The sequence below is a fragment of the Leucoraja erinacea genome, chromosome 12 (assembly GCF_028641065.1).
Source record: "Leucoraja erinacea ecotype New England chromosome 12, Leri_hhj_1, whole genome shotgun sequence".
NCBI classification, from domain to species: domain Eukaryota; kingdom Metazoa; phylum Chordata; class Chondrichthyes; order Rajiformes; family Rajidae; genus Leucoraja; species Leucoraja erinaceus.
The window spans coordinates 20,128,893-20,142,425 of record NC_073388.1 but is presented as its reverse complement, the minus strand read 5'-3'; the positions used below and the strand labels follow the sequence as shown (position 1 = coordinate 20,142,425).

The following is a 13,533-nucleotide window of genomic DNA, read 5'->3' as shown; positions in this document are numbered from 1 at the left end:
CTCTTTCAATTGACGATGCCTACTCCGACTGAGTATTTCTGGTATTTTGTGTTTATTATATCAATATAGGACCAGGCAATTATATATTTTTGAATTTGATTCACAAAGATTTAGCATGTTCAAGTCAAGGTTCTGAGTGTATCAAAAATAATTATTACATTTCCTTTGAAAATCATATATCTATGTCTTTGCAGGGTGTTAAATATTAAGTTAATTGCTTATCACTCACATGGCATCTGTCAGAATCAGCTCCTGTGTTTACTACATACCTAACACTTCCACTGATGAATGTTAGCAATCAGTTTCATTGATTAAGAAGGAACTGCAGATGCTGGTTTAAACCAAAGATAGACACAAAAAGCTGGAGTAACTCAGCGGGTCAGGCAGCATCTCTGGAGAGAATGAATGGGTGACGTTTCGGGTCAGTTTCATTGTGCCAGTTCAGGAAAAAAAAAAGTATTGAACAAAATACAAGAATAATTTTTATTCAATTATATAACCAGTACAAGAAATTACTTAAGTTTGATTTGAAAAGGTGAAAAAGACAAATGTAATAAATTACCTCAGAGAACCAATGTTACAATTACCAGCATTTAAGTCTTCGGAGATTCTCAGCAATGGCAATACATTAGAAAGCAAATAAGATTAAACAGAATAGTTACTAGTTCTATGGCCATTTCCAACTGGCTTCATTTAATGACCATGGTACAAATTTATCAGTTTGGGATTTAACTGGATGTGCTGGAAAACAATTGGCTAGGTTTGAGTGGAAAACTAAATGGTGATAAACACCATAAAATGTTGAATTCATTTTTACTCTCTGACATATAATTATCAGTAAAACCTGACTGGATGCTGGAAAACAGTTTGCTAATTTGAGACGAGTCAGAGGCTGAACTGGATTAAATATTGCACAGTGTTATTGATGTGGGAAAGCAGAGTTTAATCTCTCATCCCAAGCTTGATACCTGTAACAGCATACAATTCCCATGATACTGGCACTCAAGTCCTGGGTAAGACCGAGCTTAAATCTTCAGAATGGGACTTGACTTCATGACTTACTGACTCAGAGAAAAGAAATGCTACCATTGTACCAAACCTAACATTTAGAGAGATTTGGATTTATATTGTAATGTCAACATCAAAGGCTAAAAATAATCTCCATTTGCACCACGTCTCCTATGTATTATCATTTTTTCATTGACAGAATCTGAGCATCAGGTTTAAATTTACATTTGTAGAGTGACAACCATCAACCGAACAAACTACCTTTGTATGCTGTTCATCGTGTTGTGATTTTGAATCCTCCGGAAGTTCACTCCAACTTAAACTACTGTCAAACCCTACTGCAGCAACACTGCGCCTCAAATGCATCCACTAGAAATCTGGATGGCCACTTGAAATAACAAATTGGACAATTACTGCCAAATCATGGGTAGCCTTATCCTGTACTCTTGCAAGATCTACCTCCCTCACTGCCTCACTAAAACTCAACCCATCAATTTTACTTCCAGCTTTCTTCAATTGGTAACTTTACATTGAAAATGCTGAAAATCATCTTCCAATGATTGCCATTTTGGTAGGCTGAAAAATGATTACCTTAAAATAATCAGTTTAGTAGCACAGATATTTCAAAATGCCATATCTAGATATTTCAATCTGGATGTGGCACTTTGGGTTTCAATCTCCCTACTGAGAAAGATATAAAGAATATTACACTAGCAGATGCATAGGAGATATACGATTCTCAATTTGCTTCAGTTGAAGAAATCCTGTTATATTAACAACGCCATAACCATAGTGTCCTTGGTGTTGGAGGATGCTCTATAGGGATGAGCAAGTTTTGATATTTACTTCAATTAAACAGTTCTTTTTTAGAAGTAAACATAACAGCCTAGAATTATACAACGAAAAACCCGTGATAAGTGAAGCAAATCCTAAAGATAAAGTAAAATTGTTTTTGTAAAACATGTTGGTAATTTTTATCAACTATTCTCAAAAAAGTGATCAGTTTCCATCAAACCTGGTAAATTGATACATGAAAAAATGATGCGAGATCTGCAAGATACAAAGATTTCAGACAAAAATATCTGTCCCATGTTGGATGTGTGGAAAAGCACTTAATTCCACCCAGTTTACTATAACCCATCTTAGCTGCAACATCCGTGGGGAAAGGCCAGCCACAGACTGCTAATTGTGCCTTTACAGGTCCCAACCAATTCCTACACAGACCTTTAACTACACCTCTAATGCAGCTGTAATGCTCCGAGTAATATGCATTGTCAAAGAAGTCAGAAATAATTTATTATGTGGACAAGCTCTATGTTATACATTCCCACACCAATGTTTCCAGTTAGTAAAGGAGACACAGATGCTGGAATCTGGATCCATGAGCAATCTGCTGGAGGAACTCAGGTTGAGCTGCATGTGGATAGTCAACGTTATAGGTCTGGACACTTCATCTGAAGTGAAGGAGCCGAGGGGAGATAGCCAGAGTAAGGAGGAAGGGGTGGGTCAAGAGTCGAGAAGGGTTAGGCAGATTCCAGTGAGGAGGTGTGGATTAGCAGATGGAATCAGGAGGGAGAAGGAATTAGCAGTTGAGGTGATAGGTGGAGGCAACAAAAGATTGCAGATGATGGAATCCGATAGATAAGGAAGCAAGAAACCAAACAAGGGAGATAGGCCGGGCACATGGGGACAGTGGGGGGCTAAAGAGACCCAGTTGGAGGAGTGTCTGGGTAGTTGACACATGGAATGGGTGGAGGAGGAGAATGAAATGAGTGATGGAAGGGGAGGGGAAGCAGAGGAATTTGAAAAGGGTACGTCAGCCTGGATCTTGGTGGACCAGGAGAGAGAAAAGGGACATTGGGGAAGGGGGTTACCTTATAATGGAGAACTGAGGTGGCTCAAAGTCAAATAAATAAAGACAGGTGCACCCAAAGTCAACATTGTCCTGAAGCAAGCATCAATGAGAACTGACTTGGGTATAAAGAACCATTGCATTGCAATATAAACCTAGCAGTTCAGCGCTATTTTGGTTAGGACAGGGAGAATCTAGGTGTGGTATCCCACTCCATCAGCTACATAACAAAGAAAAGAGTTGCTTTCCTCCAAACAAAACAATTCTATTTTCTGTAATATTCAGATTGTTTTGTGGAGATCAGTGTTTTTTCCCCCATACACAAATCAGTCCCTTAAAACAAGTGCAGTGAGTTACTGATCTGTTTATTTTAATACATATAGATTATTAGAGAAATTTCCCATATAACACCCTGCAGATTAATTAATTGAGATTTAGCTGTACAGGATGAGACTATTCCCATTTTGTAGCCATGTAAACATTTAAGTTAAAACTGAGATAGATGACATGTGGATGCCACATGATTGCTGCCATGATTACCCTATTGCACTGGAGTGAGGGGTGGTGGGCAATAATAACGTGCAATTAGTTTATTGGTGATTCATTGCAATGCCATTTAAATTGAATGCCATTTTATCGGCGATTCATTTACATGCCATTGTTTTTCAGATAATTTCGAAGGGGATAAATGGTTTCTATTAATCTCACAGAACAGGGTTTGTCAAAATACTCATACTTCATTACAATACAAGACAAAGTTGAGATAGTCTAATCTCAGGCACATCCAACAATTCGTCATTTTGGTTTTCTGCTGGTAAAGCCCAAACAATGCATGCACCTTGGGCATGACAACGCCCTTGTTACAATTAAATTTAATAACAAACTGCAGAAGTAAAACAACAATTAATCCAATTCTTCATTCAATTACCACGTACTTCCACAGTGCTGATCAAAAAAAACACTCCAGAGACTATTTTGTAGATCATGTAGTGCAATTGAAAGTCAGGTGCTCATTGAACATGTGCTATGACCATCTCTCTTCAGACGGAAATTAAGGTAAGATGCCAAAACCAGTCATAGCATGTTACCACAAATAAAAATGTTCTCTCTGTAATCCCCATTAGTATGAACAGAGTTTTATTTTAATTAAACATAATGGAGTCCGGATCTTGGTTTGCCATCTGAGCAATATGCTTCAATATATCTTTTTTGGTGATAATGCCAAGGAGTCGTCTGTAATAGAAGAGAAGCAGTTAGTACTGTTTCCTGAAAATGATAGATTGCTGCATTTAATGTTGCTATTATAATACGTCAAAATGTATCAACAGTCATGGGGAGATGACAGAAGAATGGGGGTGAAAGGGAAATATAGATCAACCATGATTGAATGATGGAATAGACTCAATGGGTTGAATGGCTTAATTCTGCTCCTATGTTTCATGGTCGTATAATGATAGCTACAAATATTATATAATGATAGCAGTTAGATAAACAAATGGATATGCAGGAAATGGAGGACAATGAATTATGTGCAGGTAGATAAGTGATAGTCTTGGCATCATGTTTCACGCAGACAATGTGGGTTGATGGGCTTGTTCTTGTGCTGTACTGTTCCATAACATATTGAGACCTTCAAGTTCCGAGGCATAAATATAACCAACAATTTATCCTGGTCCAATCACATTGACTATTCCCAAGAAAGCACGTTAATGCCTCTACTTTCTCAGATAACTAAATAAATCGATGTCTCCAATAATTCTTACCTCGTTCTACAGATACCCTGTATAATGTATCCTATCAGAATGTATCACAATTTGTGACAATGCAGTGGGTGGATATATTTTCTGATATATTTTCACCAAAAGCATTTTTTTTTTAAATAAATCCAAAATATTCTTGATAACAATTCATGGAAGTGTTGGTTTAACATGAGAATTAATGCAATTTGCTAAAGTAATTGTATATAATCACAGCAATTGTTTAAACAAGCTATTTAATTTTGATTGAAGGCAGTTTATTGAAATGTATTCAAAAGACACAAAAAATGCTTTTCTTTTAAATACAAATTGAAGACCTCTGTTGGAGACAGATTTAACAGTGGAATGCTTATGTGCTTTGTTCCTTTTGATAAAATAAATGTAACACTTACCCATTGTGGGTAACAAGACACTGTCTTAAGCCCAGCTTGCAAAATATATCAATCACTATTTCCATAGGTGTATGGTCCGTCACTGTAAATGGACTCAAATCTAGTATGGTACGCAGTTTGAGTGCAGCAGGATTGTCTGGAAGTTGCACAGGAGGGTGTTCAGTAAAATAAATAATGGACGTGCTTACAATCCCATCTTGTCGCTGCCTTCCATTTTCTGTAACCAGATGTACAACCAAAACATGTTAAGACATTTTTCCTGTTTCTTCTGTATCAATCTATTACCAGTTACAATTGCAACATCTGGATTTGCAATAACTAGATAATCTAAAAGTTTTAGTTTCATAGCATGCTGAACATAGACACATATTTATTGTACTTAATAAAATAACACCAGAAACGTATTCAAATTACCAAAATAAAAAGGTGCAGAATATTTATCTACAGTGCCCTCCATAATGTTTGGGACAAAGAGTCATCATTTATTTATTTGCCTCTGTACTATATAATTTGAGATTTGTAATAGAAAAAAATCTCATGTGGTTAAAGTGCACATTGTCAGATTTTAATAAAGACCATTTTTATACATTTTGGTTTCACCATGTAGAAATTACAGCAGTGTTATATATAATCCCTCCATTTCAGGGCACCATAATGTGCGGGACACAGTAATGTCATGTAAATGAAAGTAGTCATGTTTAGTATATTGTTGCATACCCTTTGCTTGCAATGACTGCTTGCAGTCTGCGATTCATGGACATCACCAGTTGCTGGTTATCTTCTCTGGTGATGCTCTGCCAGGCCAGCCATCTTTAGCTTATGCTTTATTAGCAGTATGTTTGGGATCATTGTCTTGCTGTAGAATGAACCGCCAGCCAATGTGATTTGAGGCATTTGTTTGAACTTGAGCAGATTGGATGTGTCTATACACATAGGATTTCATTGTGCTACTACCATCAGCAGTTGGATCATCAATGAAGATAAGTGAGCCAGTACCTTCAGCAGCCATACATGCCCAGGCCATAACCCCCTCCACCACCATGTTTCACAGATGAGGTGATATGCTTTGGATTTTGAGCAGTTCCTTCTCTCCTCCATACGTTGCTCTTGCCATCACTCTCATCTGTCCACAGACATTTTTCCAGAACTGTGGTTGCTCTTTTAAGTACTTCTTGGCAAACTGTAACCTGGCCATCCTATTTTTGCAGCTAACCAGTGGTTTGTATGTCACAGTTAGCTTCTGCATTTCTGTTCATGAAGTCTTTTGCGGACAGTGGTCTTTGACAAATCCACACCTGACTCCTGAAGAGTTTCAGATAGGTGTTTGGGGATTTTTCTTTATTATAAAGAGAATTCTTCTGTCATCAGCTGTGGAGGTCTTCCTTGGCCTGTCAGTCCCTTTGCGATTAGTAAGCTCACCAGTGCTCTCTTTCTTCTCAATGATGTTCCAAACAGTTGATTTTGGTAAACCTAAGGTTTGGCTGATGTCTCTTTACTCTTGTTTCTCAGTCTCAGAATGGCTTATTTGACTTTCATTGGCACAACTTTGGTCCTCTTGTTGATAAACAACAATAAAAGTTTCCAAAGGTGATGGAAAGACTAGGTGCTGAGAGCTCTCTTATACCTGCATTAGGGAGGTAATGAAACACACCTGAGCAATTACAAACACCTGTGAAGCCATGTGTCCTAAACATTATGGTGTCCTGAAATGGGGGGACTATGTCTAAATACAGATGTAATTTCTACATGGTGAAGTCAAAATGTATAAAAATACCCTTTAATAAAATCTAACAATGTGCACTTTAACCACATGTAATTTTTTCTATTACAAATCTCAAATTGTGGACTACAATTATAATAACTTATTTTACCGTAAAATATAGAATTACAATGTAAAACAGTCATTTAAAAGGGTAAGGATATGACATAGTTTGGCAATTTATTTGAAAAAGCAAATGCATAGAATACTAGTGTGTAGTGTACAGTTTTTTGAGCAATTCTCATGTACCTGGCATATTCCTGCAACTTACACCCCCATTCCCGTGGGTGCCGAATGGCGGAGAATTTCCTGTGGTGCATTTTCGACCATTGTTCTTTTGAATAAAAATAAGCACACTGTATCCCCACTAATCAATAATACAGTGGGTAAACATGACTGCAGATTAATCTGCTATATGTGTTAAAATTGTGTTTGTCTATTGCCCCTTCAATAGTCGATGCAATGCCACGTATCTCAGTTTTATCAATGCCTGATAATACACATACAATGTAGTTCCACAATGGTATTATCTGATACTGTGATGTACTACAGCAAATTACCACCTCACTGAATACCCTGTATTAGGAGGATGCCCTTCATCAATACTTGATAACTGTTCAAAAGGCATTGTACAATATTTTGTAAACACTACTTTGGGGGAAAATGTATGATTGGTAAAATGATAGATCGATCATTCCCTATCTGATATTGATTTGTAAAAGTTAAAATTAAAATGTCACCGTTCCCTCTGAATTCACCATATCTGGTGTTAGTAGACAAGGTGAACTGAAGTACTTCTTTTAAATATAAGATACTGCACCTACAGGAAATCCAAAATCAAACTGCATGGTGGAAAAACTCAACAGGTCAGGCAGCATCTAGACATACTGTTCATTCAATTACCTTTCATTGGTAAGGTCATTGATCAGAAACGTTTACTCATTTACCCCTTTTAAAATGTGAACATTTATTAAAACCTACAAATATTGCAGTGTTTTGTACGTCCAAATTCTCACCAATTGAAATGATTAAATCTCTTCTGAGGACAAAACCAACAAGTCGCTGAGATTCTTTTGACACTATGACAGGAAATCCACTGTAGGTTGTTTCATTAATAATTGCCTCTATGTCTTCCACCTTCATTCCATCCTGAGTTAGACTTGTCAAAGGGGGGTCATTGCGCCGAGGTCTCATAACATCCATTGCTAATGTCTTATGCGTAAATTCTTCTTTTGCCTCCAGGAATGGATAACCATTCAGTCGAATATGTGCTTCATAGATGCCCTCTCTCCCAATTGCATCGGACACCCATTTACTGGTCATTGCAGCAGCCATCAATGGGACAATATACTCCAATCCACCCGTTAGTTCAAACATTATAACCACCAAGGATACAGTCATCCTGGTCACACCACCTGCAAAAACAGAATTCTAGATATTAAACAGGACACTTAAAAATCAACTTCAGCATTTTCTTCCTTAATGACTTTTCAAGATTTTTATGATTCAATCAATGCTTCTGTTGGTCATTATTACAACAATTTGTATTCAGATGGTATAAGGTGCAGAATGGGTATGTATGTTGATCACTACTCCAACCGCACGCGCACTCCAATATAGTCATGTACCCCCAATTTTTATTGCTAGCAGTCTTTATTATCCTTCATTAAATATTCTACATAAACTTAAAAGATGCCAGAATAAGCGAGTTTGGTATTCAGATTGCGCATGCCCAGGTCATAGGTCATTTAACCATATAACCATATAACAATTACAGCACGGAAACAGGCCATCTCGGCCCTACAAGTCCATGCCGAACAAATTTTTTCCCCTTAGTCCCACCTGCCTGCATTCGTACCATAACCCTCCATTCCCTTCTCATCCATATGCCTATCCAATTTATTTTTAAATGATACTAATGAACCTGCCTCCACCACTGATTCAATCAATGCTTCTGTTGGTCATTATTACAACAATTTGTATTCAGATGGTATAAGGAATTCTAGAGTGAGTGAAGAATCTTTTTTTTTCCCAAAAGAAAAAGGACAGATCATGCTAACCCTAAAGGCAGCATTAATTCATTACCTTCATATTGTAAGGAAGAGCTCATGTAGAAGGTATAAAATATACACTACATCCACCAATGGATCCTTCACTCTAGATATGGAGCTGTCAGAGGAAACTTTAAGCACTAAACCAACAGATTAAGTCAATTTGCTGTAAGTGAGAAAGACTGGTAAGGGCTGAGAGGAACCAAAAGAGTAACACCAGAATTATGTTAGAAATTATGGGCAATGTGATTTAGTCCATAATTGCAGTTAGACAATTACTGCTGTCATATACATAAAGTGTGTTGTGGGTCTTTAATATAGTGTTGAATTTAGAAACTGATCCGAGCTTAAGTGTGGTGTTTAAAAATGATCTTTTGTGAATTGCCTGTTGAAAGACCCCCAATTGTCAAAATTTGAACTTGAAATTGCTGCAATATCCACAGCACTATACCACGATACGGAACTGAATAACTACACACTTACAACGTACAAGCCAGAAGTAATAATTAATGAGACATTTTGCAATAAAATGAACCACAACAATTAATTTTACCTTACTTATAAGGAATTAAAAATATCAGCCATTCTACCAGGAAAGTGAGTACATTATTATGCTATGGAGGCAAAGAACTATAATCATTTAACTACGAAATATCAACTTCAAAACTCTTTTTCTTACCTAGACAAGCAGCAGCACCAACCATGGCGTACAATCCAGGAGTGATGCAGTCAGCTCCAGGATTGCACCACCCTTTAAAGATGACCCAGTCACGGTGATAGTAGGCCAGTTGTTCCATTCCTACTCCTAGAAGTCTTCCAGCTATCGCTCCTACTGCCATACTCGGTATGAAGAGTCCCGAGGGAACCTGAATAAATATGGCATAATAAGTTATGATATACAGAATTAACACATCAAGCTCTTGCTTTTATATTTTCAGACTCAACTGAGTATTGGAACTCATTTTGCAATCATACAGCAGATTTCCAGTTGGACGCAGCAACCTTTCTTTCCATCAAATCAAAGCAAATAGAAGTATTGATAGCACCAGTGAAGCTTGCAATGTATTTTAACGGTGGTCTTTTCCTTTTACAACCTAAAATCACTTAATTATCTTTGCTTTTTTCTATCCACCACGCTACTACTGTTCTTAATGGATTCAATGCATGGAAAGCTCAATTCATGAAATATAAATTAACTGTATTGCATTTATAAATACATTATAAATGGGAATATATTAAATACAGAAGCTGATTTCCAGATGGGAAAAAGGCTTTTGAAATAGGAATAATTTATTTATTATCTTTGTATGTCTCAGCTGAATATGTAAATTACATTCTCAGTAAATAGCCTTTCCATTAATTTAACACGCAATAATTGCTTCTATTTAATTTGATCTCCTTTGTTCGTGACAATACATTGATCATATATGATCATATCACCTTAATTTGCAAACTCGCGTCCTATTTTGACCACCTATCTCAAATACTCAAATACTGCGAATGAACACACTTAATTTAGTTAGAGCAAGATTTTAAAAGCTATGGAGCAAATCACCCTTCACAATATTACATCTGCGAAAACACAGAGCCCAAAAGAATACAAATCATGCTACAAAAAATTAAATGCACTCAAATTGGCTTCAGATGATTTGTATGAAGAGTGGTGCTGGAAGATGAGAAAAAAGGGTGGCATAGTCATTCCAGAACACTCAAAGACAAAACAGCAGATTTTAATAAGACTAAAATATGAGCTTCAGACACAGCCTTCAAAATGATGTGCACTGAACTCCTGATTGATCGACAGCACGGGAAAAATAATCAAAGTTTTATCCAGCACACTACGAGAGATCATGGAAACTTTTTAAAATAACTATTTTTAAGAAAACGTGTTGAACATGGAAAAAGAAAGCTGGAAAGAAAAGTCCTTTTCAATCACAAACAAGTTTTAATCAAAGACATAGAAACATAGATATTAGGTGCAGGATTAGGCCATTCGGCCTACTCCTGGATGATCATGGCTGACCATCCAACTCAGTATCCTGTACCTGCCTTCTCTCCATACCCCCTGATCCCTTTAGCCACAAGGGCCACATCTAACTCATCTAAGCTAATTAAATATAGCCAATGAACTGGCCTCAACTACCTCAATGACACAATTTACATTGTTTGTTTTGTCCACAGTCTGACTATCTAATGAATGTCTTTATGATTGGTACTTCAGGCACAGATGAGCTCAGCATTCTCCCCCACTACAATAATCTTTCAGTAAAAATTGAAGATATAAGACCAACTGCATTTGGGGTTCATGATTTATAAGGAATAAACTGAGCATACAATTGACAATCATAAAAGTATGGGTCTGCATCACATAATTGCCATGGGCGTCATTCCCTTTTATTATAAGCCCAATGTAGTGGTTTGAAAATAAACCTAGGTCTGATCGACCCATTACGAGCCACGTCAACACCAGGCCGAATAACATCCAAATCAGATTTAAAGTTAATAGGAGTTGAAATTAGTTTGTTAGAAGACCTGTGTAAGATTTTGAGTACAAAAGCTACAGGGTTGAATGGTACTTTACTATGATTGTAACATTTTGATATAATCCTATACCATGCAATCTTTTGGTCAATCTAATATCCTGTTAAGTTCTTTGTATTATTTTACATTAGTAGTAATATTACATGCTGCTCTATGAGTTTTGATAACCTTATCCCACCCTAGGTCAAACATAGACAACAGGTTTCAGGAAGCACTAGGTACAGTGAAGAACACTGACCCAGTGGGCATCAATGATTGAAGGGATTTCCAATTGTGTGCCCAACTTATAACAGAGGGGTTCTGCATGCAAAATTATAAACTATAATTTATAACAGAGGGGTTCTGCATGCAACATTAACGACAATATCACAGAGGTGGTCTTTGCGGGCTAATATTGGAATAGACACCAGGAAAGCTCCCCTTCTCGATGTCAAATAGTACCATGTGATCTTCAATATCTAGCAAGCATTGAAAATGGCCTTGATTTAATATCTCATTCCAGAAATAGAGTTGGGCCACTCGATTGTTCAATTGGCTTATCTCGGTTTACTGAACACCCATAAATTGGAAAATGGCTTTGGGGAGAGAGAGAAGGAATATCCAGTGGAGCTGCTTTGGATTGCTGCCTTGTAACTTCTTCCCAAATTGTACTGATACAGCTCTGTCGGGTCGTAGCAAAATTGGGTCATGGAAAAATTTGTCCAGTAATGGAATAAACAGCAATTCACACTGAAGCAGTGCATTCACTGGATGCAATAATCAAAACACGTTCCAGCCTTCATGATATTCTGTACATGCTGTTGTACACAATGATGCATTTTCAAAACACAGGAAAAAAATAATTTAAGTGCCATTACTTCCTCAGTATCTTAAGAACATTGCAAAAATGTTTCCCGTACCTTTATACCAAATGTGAATATTGTGATGAAGATTTTAAACAGCAGAGCTAGAGCCAGCTGCCATATTGTTGCATAGACACCTTTACCTGCTGCACGATCTGGCAGGTTATCAATTGTTTTTGTGCTGTTGGCTTCATTAACATAGTCACAGAGTGGTGAAGAGTCCAGTAGTCCACAGTCATTGAATAGTTCTGAAATGAGCCCACTGGTACTCATTCTAGTGAAGTTATTCGGAAAAGCTATGATACCTGTGATGGCCGTCACAATAAGGACCTCGAGAACGGGATACCTCCCTAACACAGTGGTCTTGCGCCTTTTGCACCAGGCAATATTTGCACGTATAAAAAAAGCTCCCCACAGTCCTCCGAAGATTCCCAAAAGTATGAATGGAATTAATTCCAACAAATGCCAGGGTCTGTGGAATTCGACAAAGAATAGCACAAGGCCGCTATTACGAAATGGATTTATTGAACGTAATGTGAAGGCTGCGACCAGTGCAGCAAAAAATGACCTCCATAAAGTCTTGAGAGGGAAGTAATAGCTGACCTAGAAAAAAAAAATAAACAATGTCAAAGGGGGGAGGGATTATTTCATTGGCACATATTAAAATATTCTGTAATAACTACTCTATGATGCACAACTACGAGTACAGAATGGAAGTCTCTAGTCCAATATTCTGTGGTCCAGCAACCCCTGTGGTTTATTTTGGTTGTTTTGCAGCAATAAGAAAGACACAAAACTTTGTGACGATGAATATGTTTAGTGGACAGATTTGTATGGTGATCGGTGTTCTATAAAGTTATACAAGATGTTGTGAGGCCGCACTTTGAATGTTCAGTTTTCGCTACCCTGCAATAGGAAAGAAGCCATTAAGCTGGAAAGGGTGCAGAGAAGATTTTCAAGAATATTGCCATGATTCAAAGCTATGGACTGTAAGGAGGGACTGGGCAGGTTAGGACTTCATTGTTTAGAGCACAGAAAGCCATGGGGTGATCTTATGGATGTACAAAAAAATCACGAGGGGAATACTCAGAGTCTTTGTCCTATGGGAATATCAAGAACGAGAGGGCATAGGTTTAAGATGGAAGGGTTAATAGGAACCTGAGCAGCAACTTAATCACACAGTGATGGCATGTGGGAAGTAGTTGGGGCAGGAAGAATAACAACTTTTAAAAGACTATTGGATAGGTACATGGATAGGAAAGACTTAGAGGATCAAGAGCCAAATGCAGGCAAATGGGACAAACTTAGATGGGGCATCTTGGTTGGCATGA

The 13,533-nt window shown here is 37.5% G+C and overlaps 1 protein-coding gene across 4 annotated transcripts in view; it reads right to left on the bottom strand.

Moving 5' to 3' along the window:
- Positions 1–469: 469 nt before the first annotated feature.
- Positions 470–13,533, bottom strand: part of LOC129702130 (H(+)/Cl(-) exchange transporter 5-like) — a 64,917-nt gene continuing 51,853 nt past the window's right edge. For all 4 annotated transcript variants that reach the window (XM_055643726.1, XM_055643725.1, XM_055643727.1 and 1 more), the window contains 5 exons: positions 12,260–12,805; positions 9,499–9,685; positions 7,785–8,183; positions 5,010–5,226; positions 470–4,093 (listed from right to left, as the gene is read on the bottom strand). In XM_055643726.1, the coding sequence (XP_055499701.1) occupies positions 4,003–4,093; positions 5,010–5,226; positions 7,785–8,183; positions 9,499–9,685; positions 12,260–12,805 (1,440 nt within the window). In that variant the 3' untranslated portion in view covers positions 470–4,002. The remainder of the gene's footprint in view (positions 4,094–5,009; positions 5,227–7,784; positions 8,184–9,498; positions 9,686–12,259; positions 12,806–13,533) is intronic.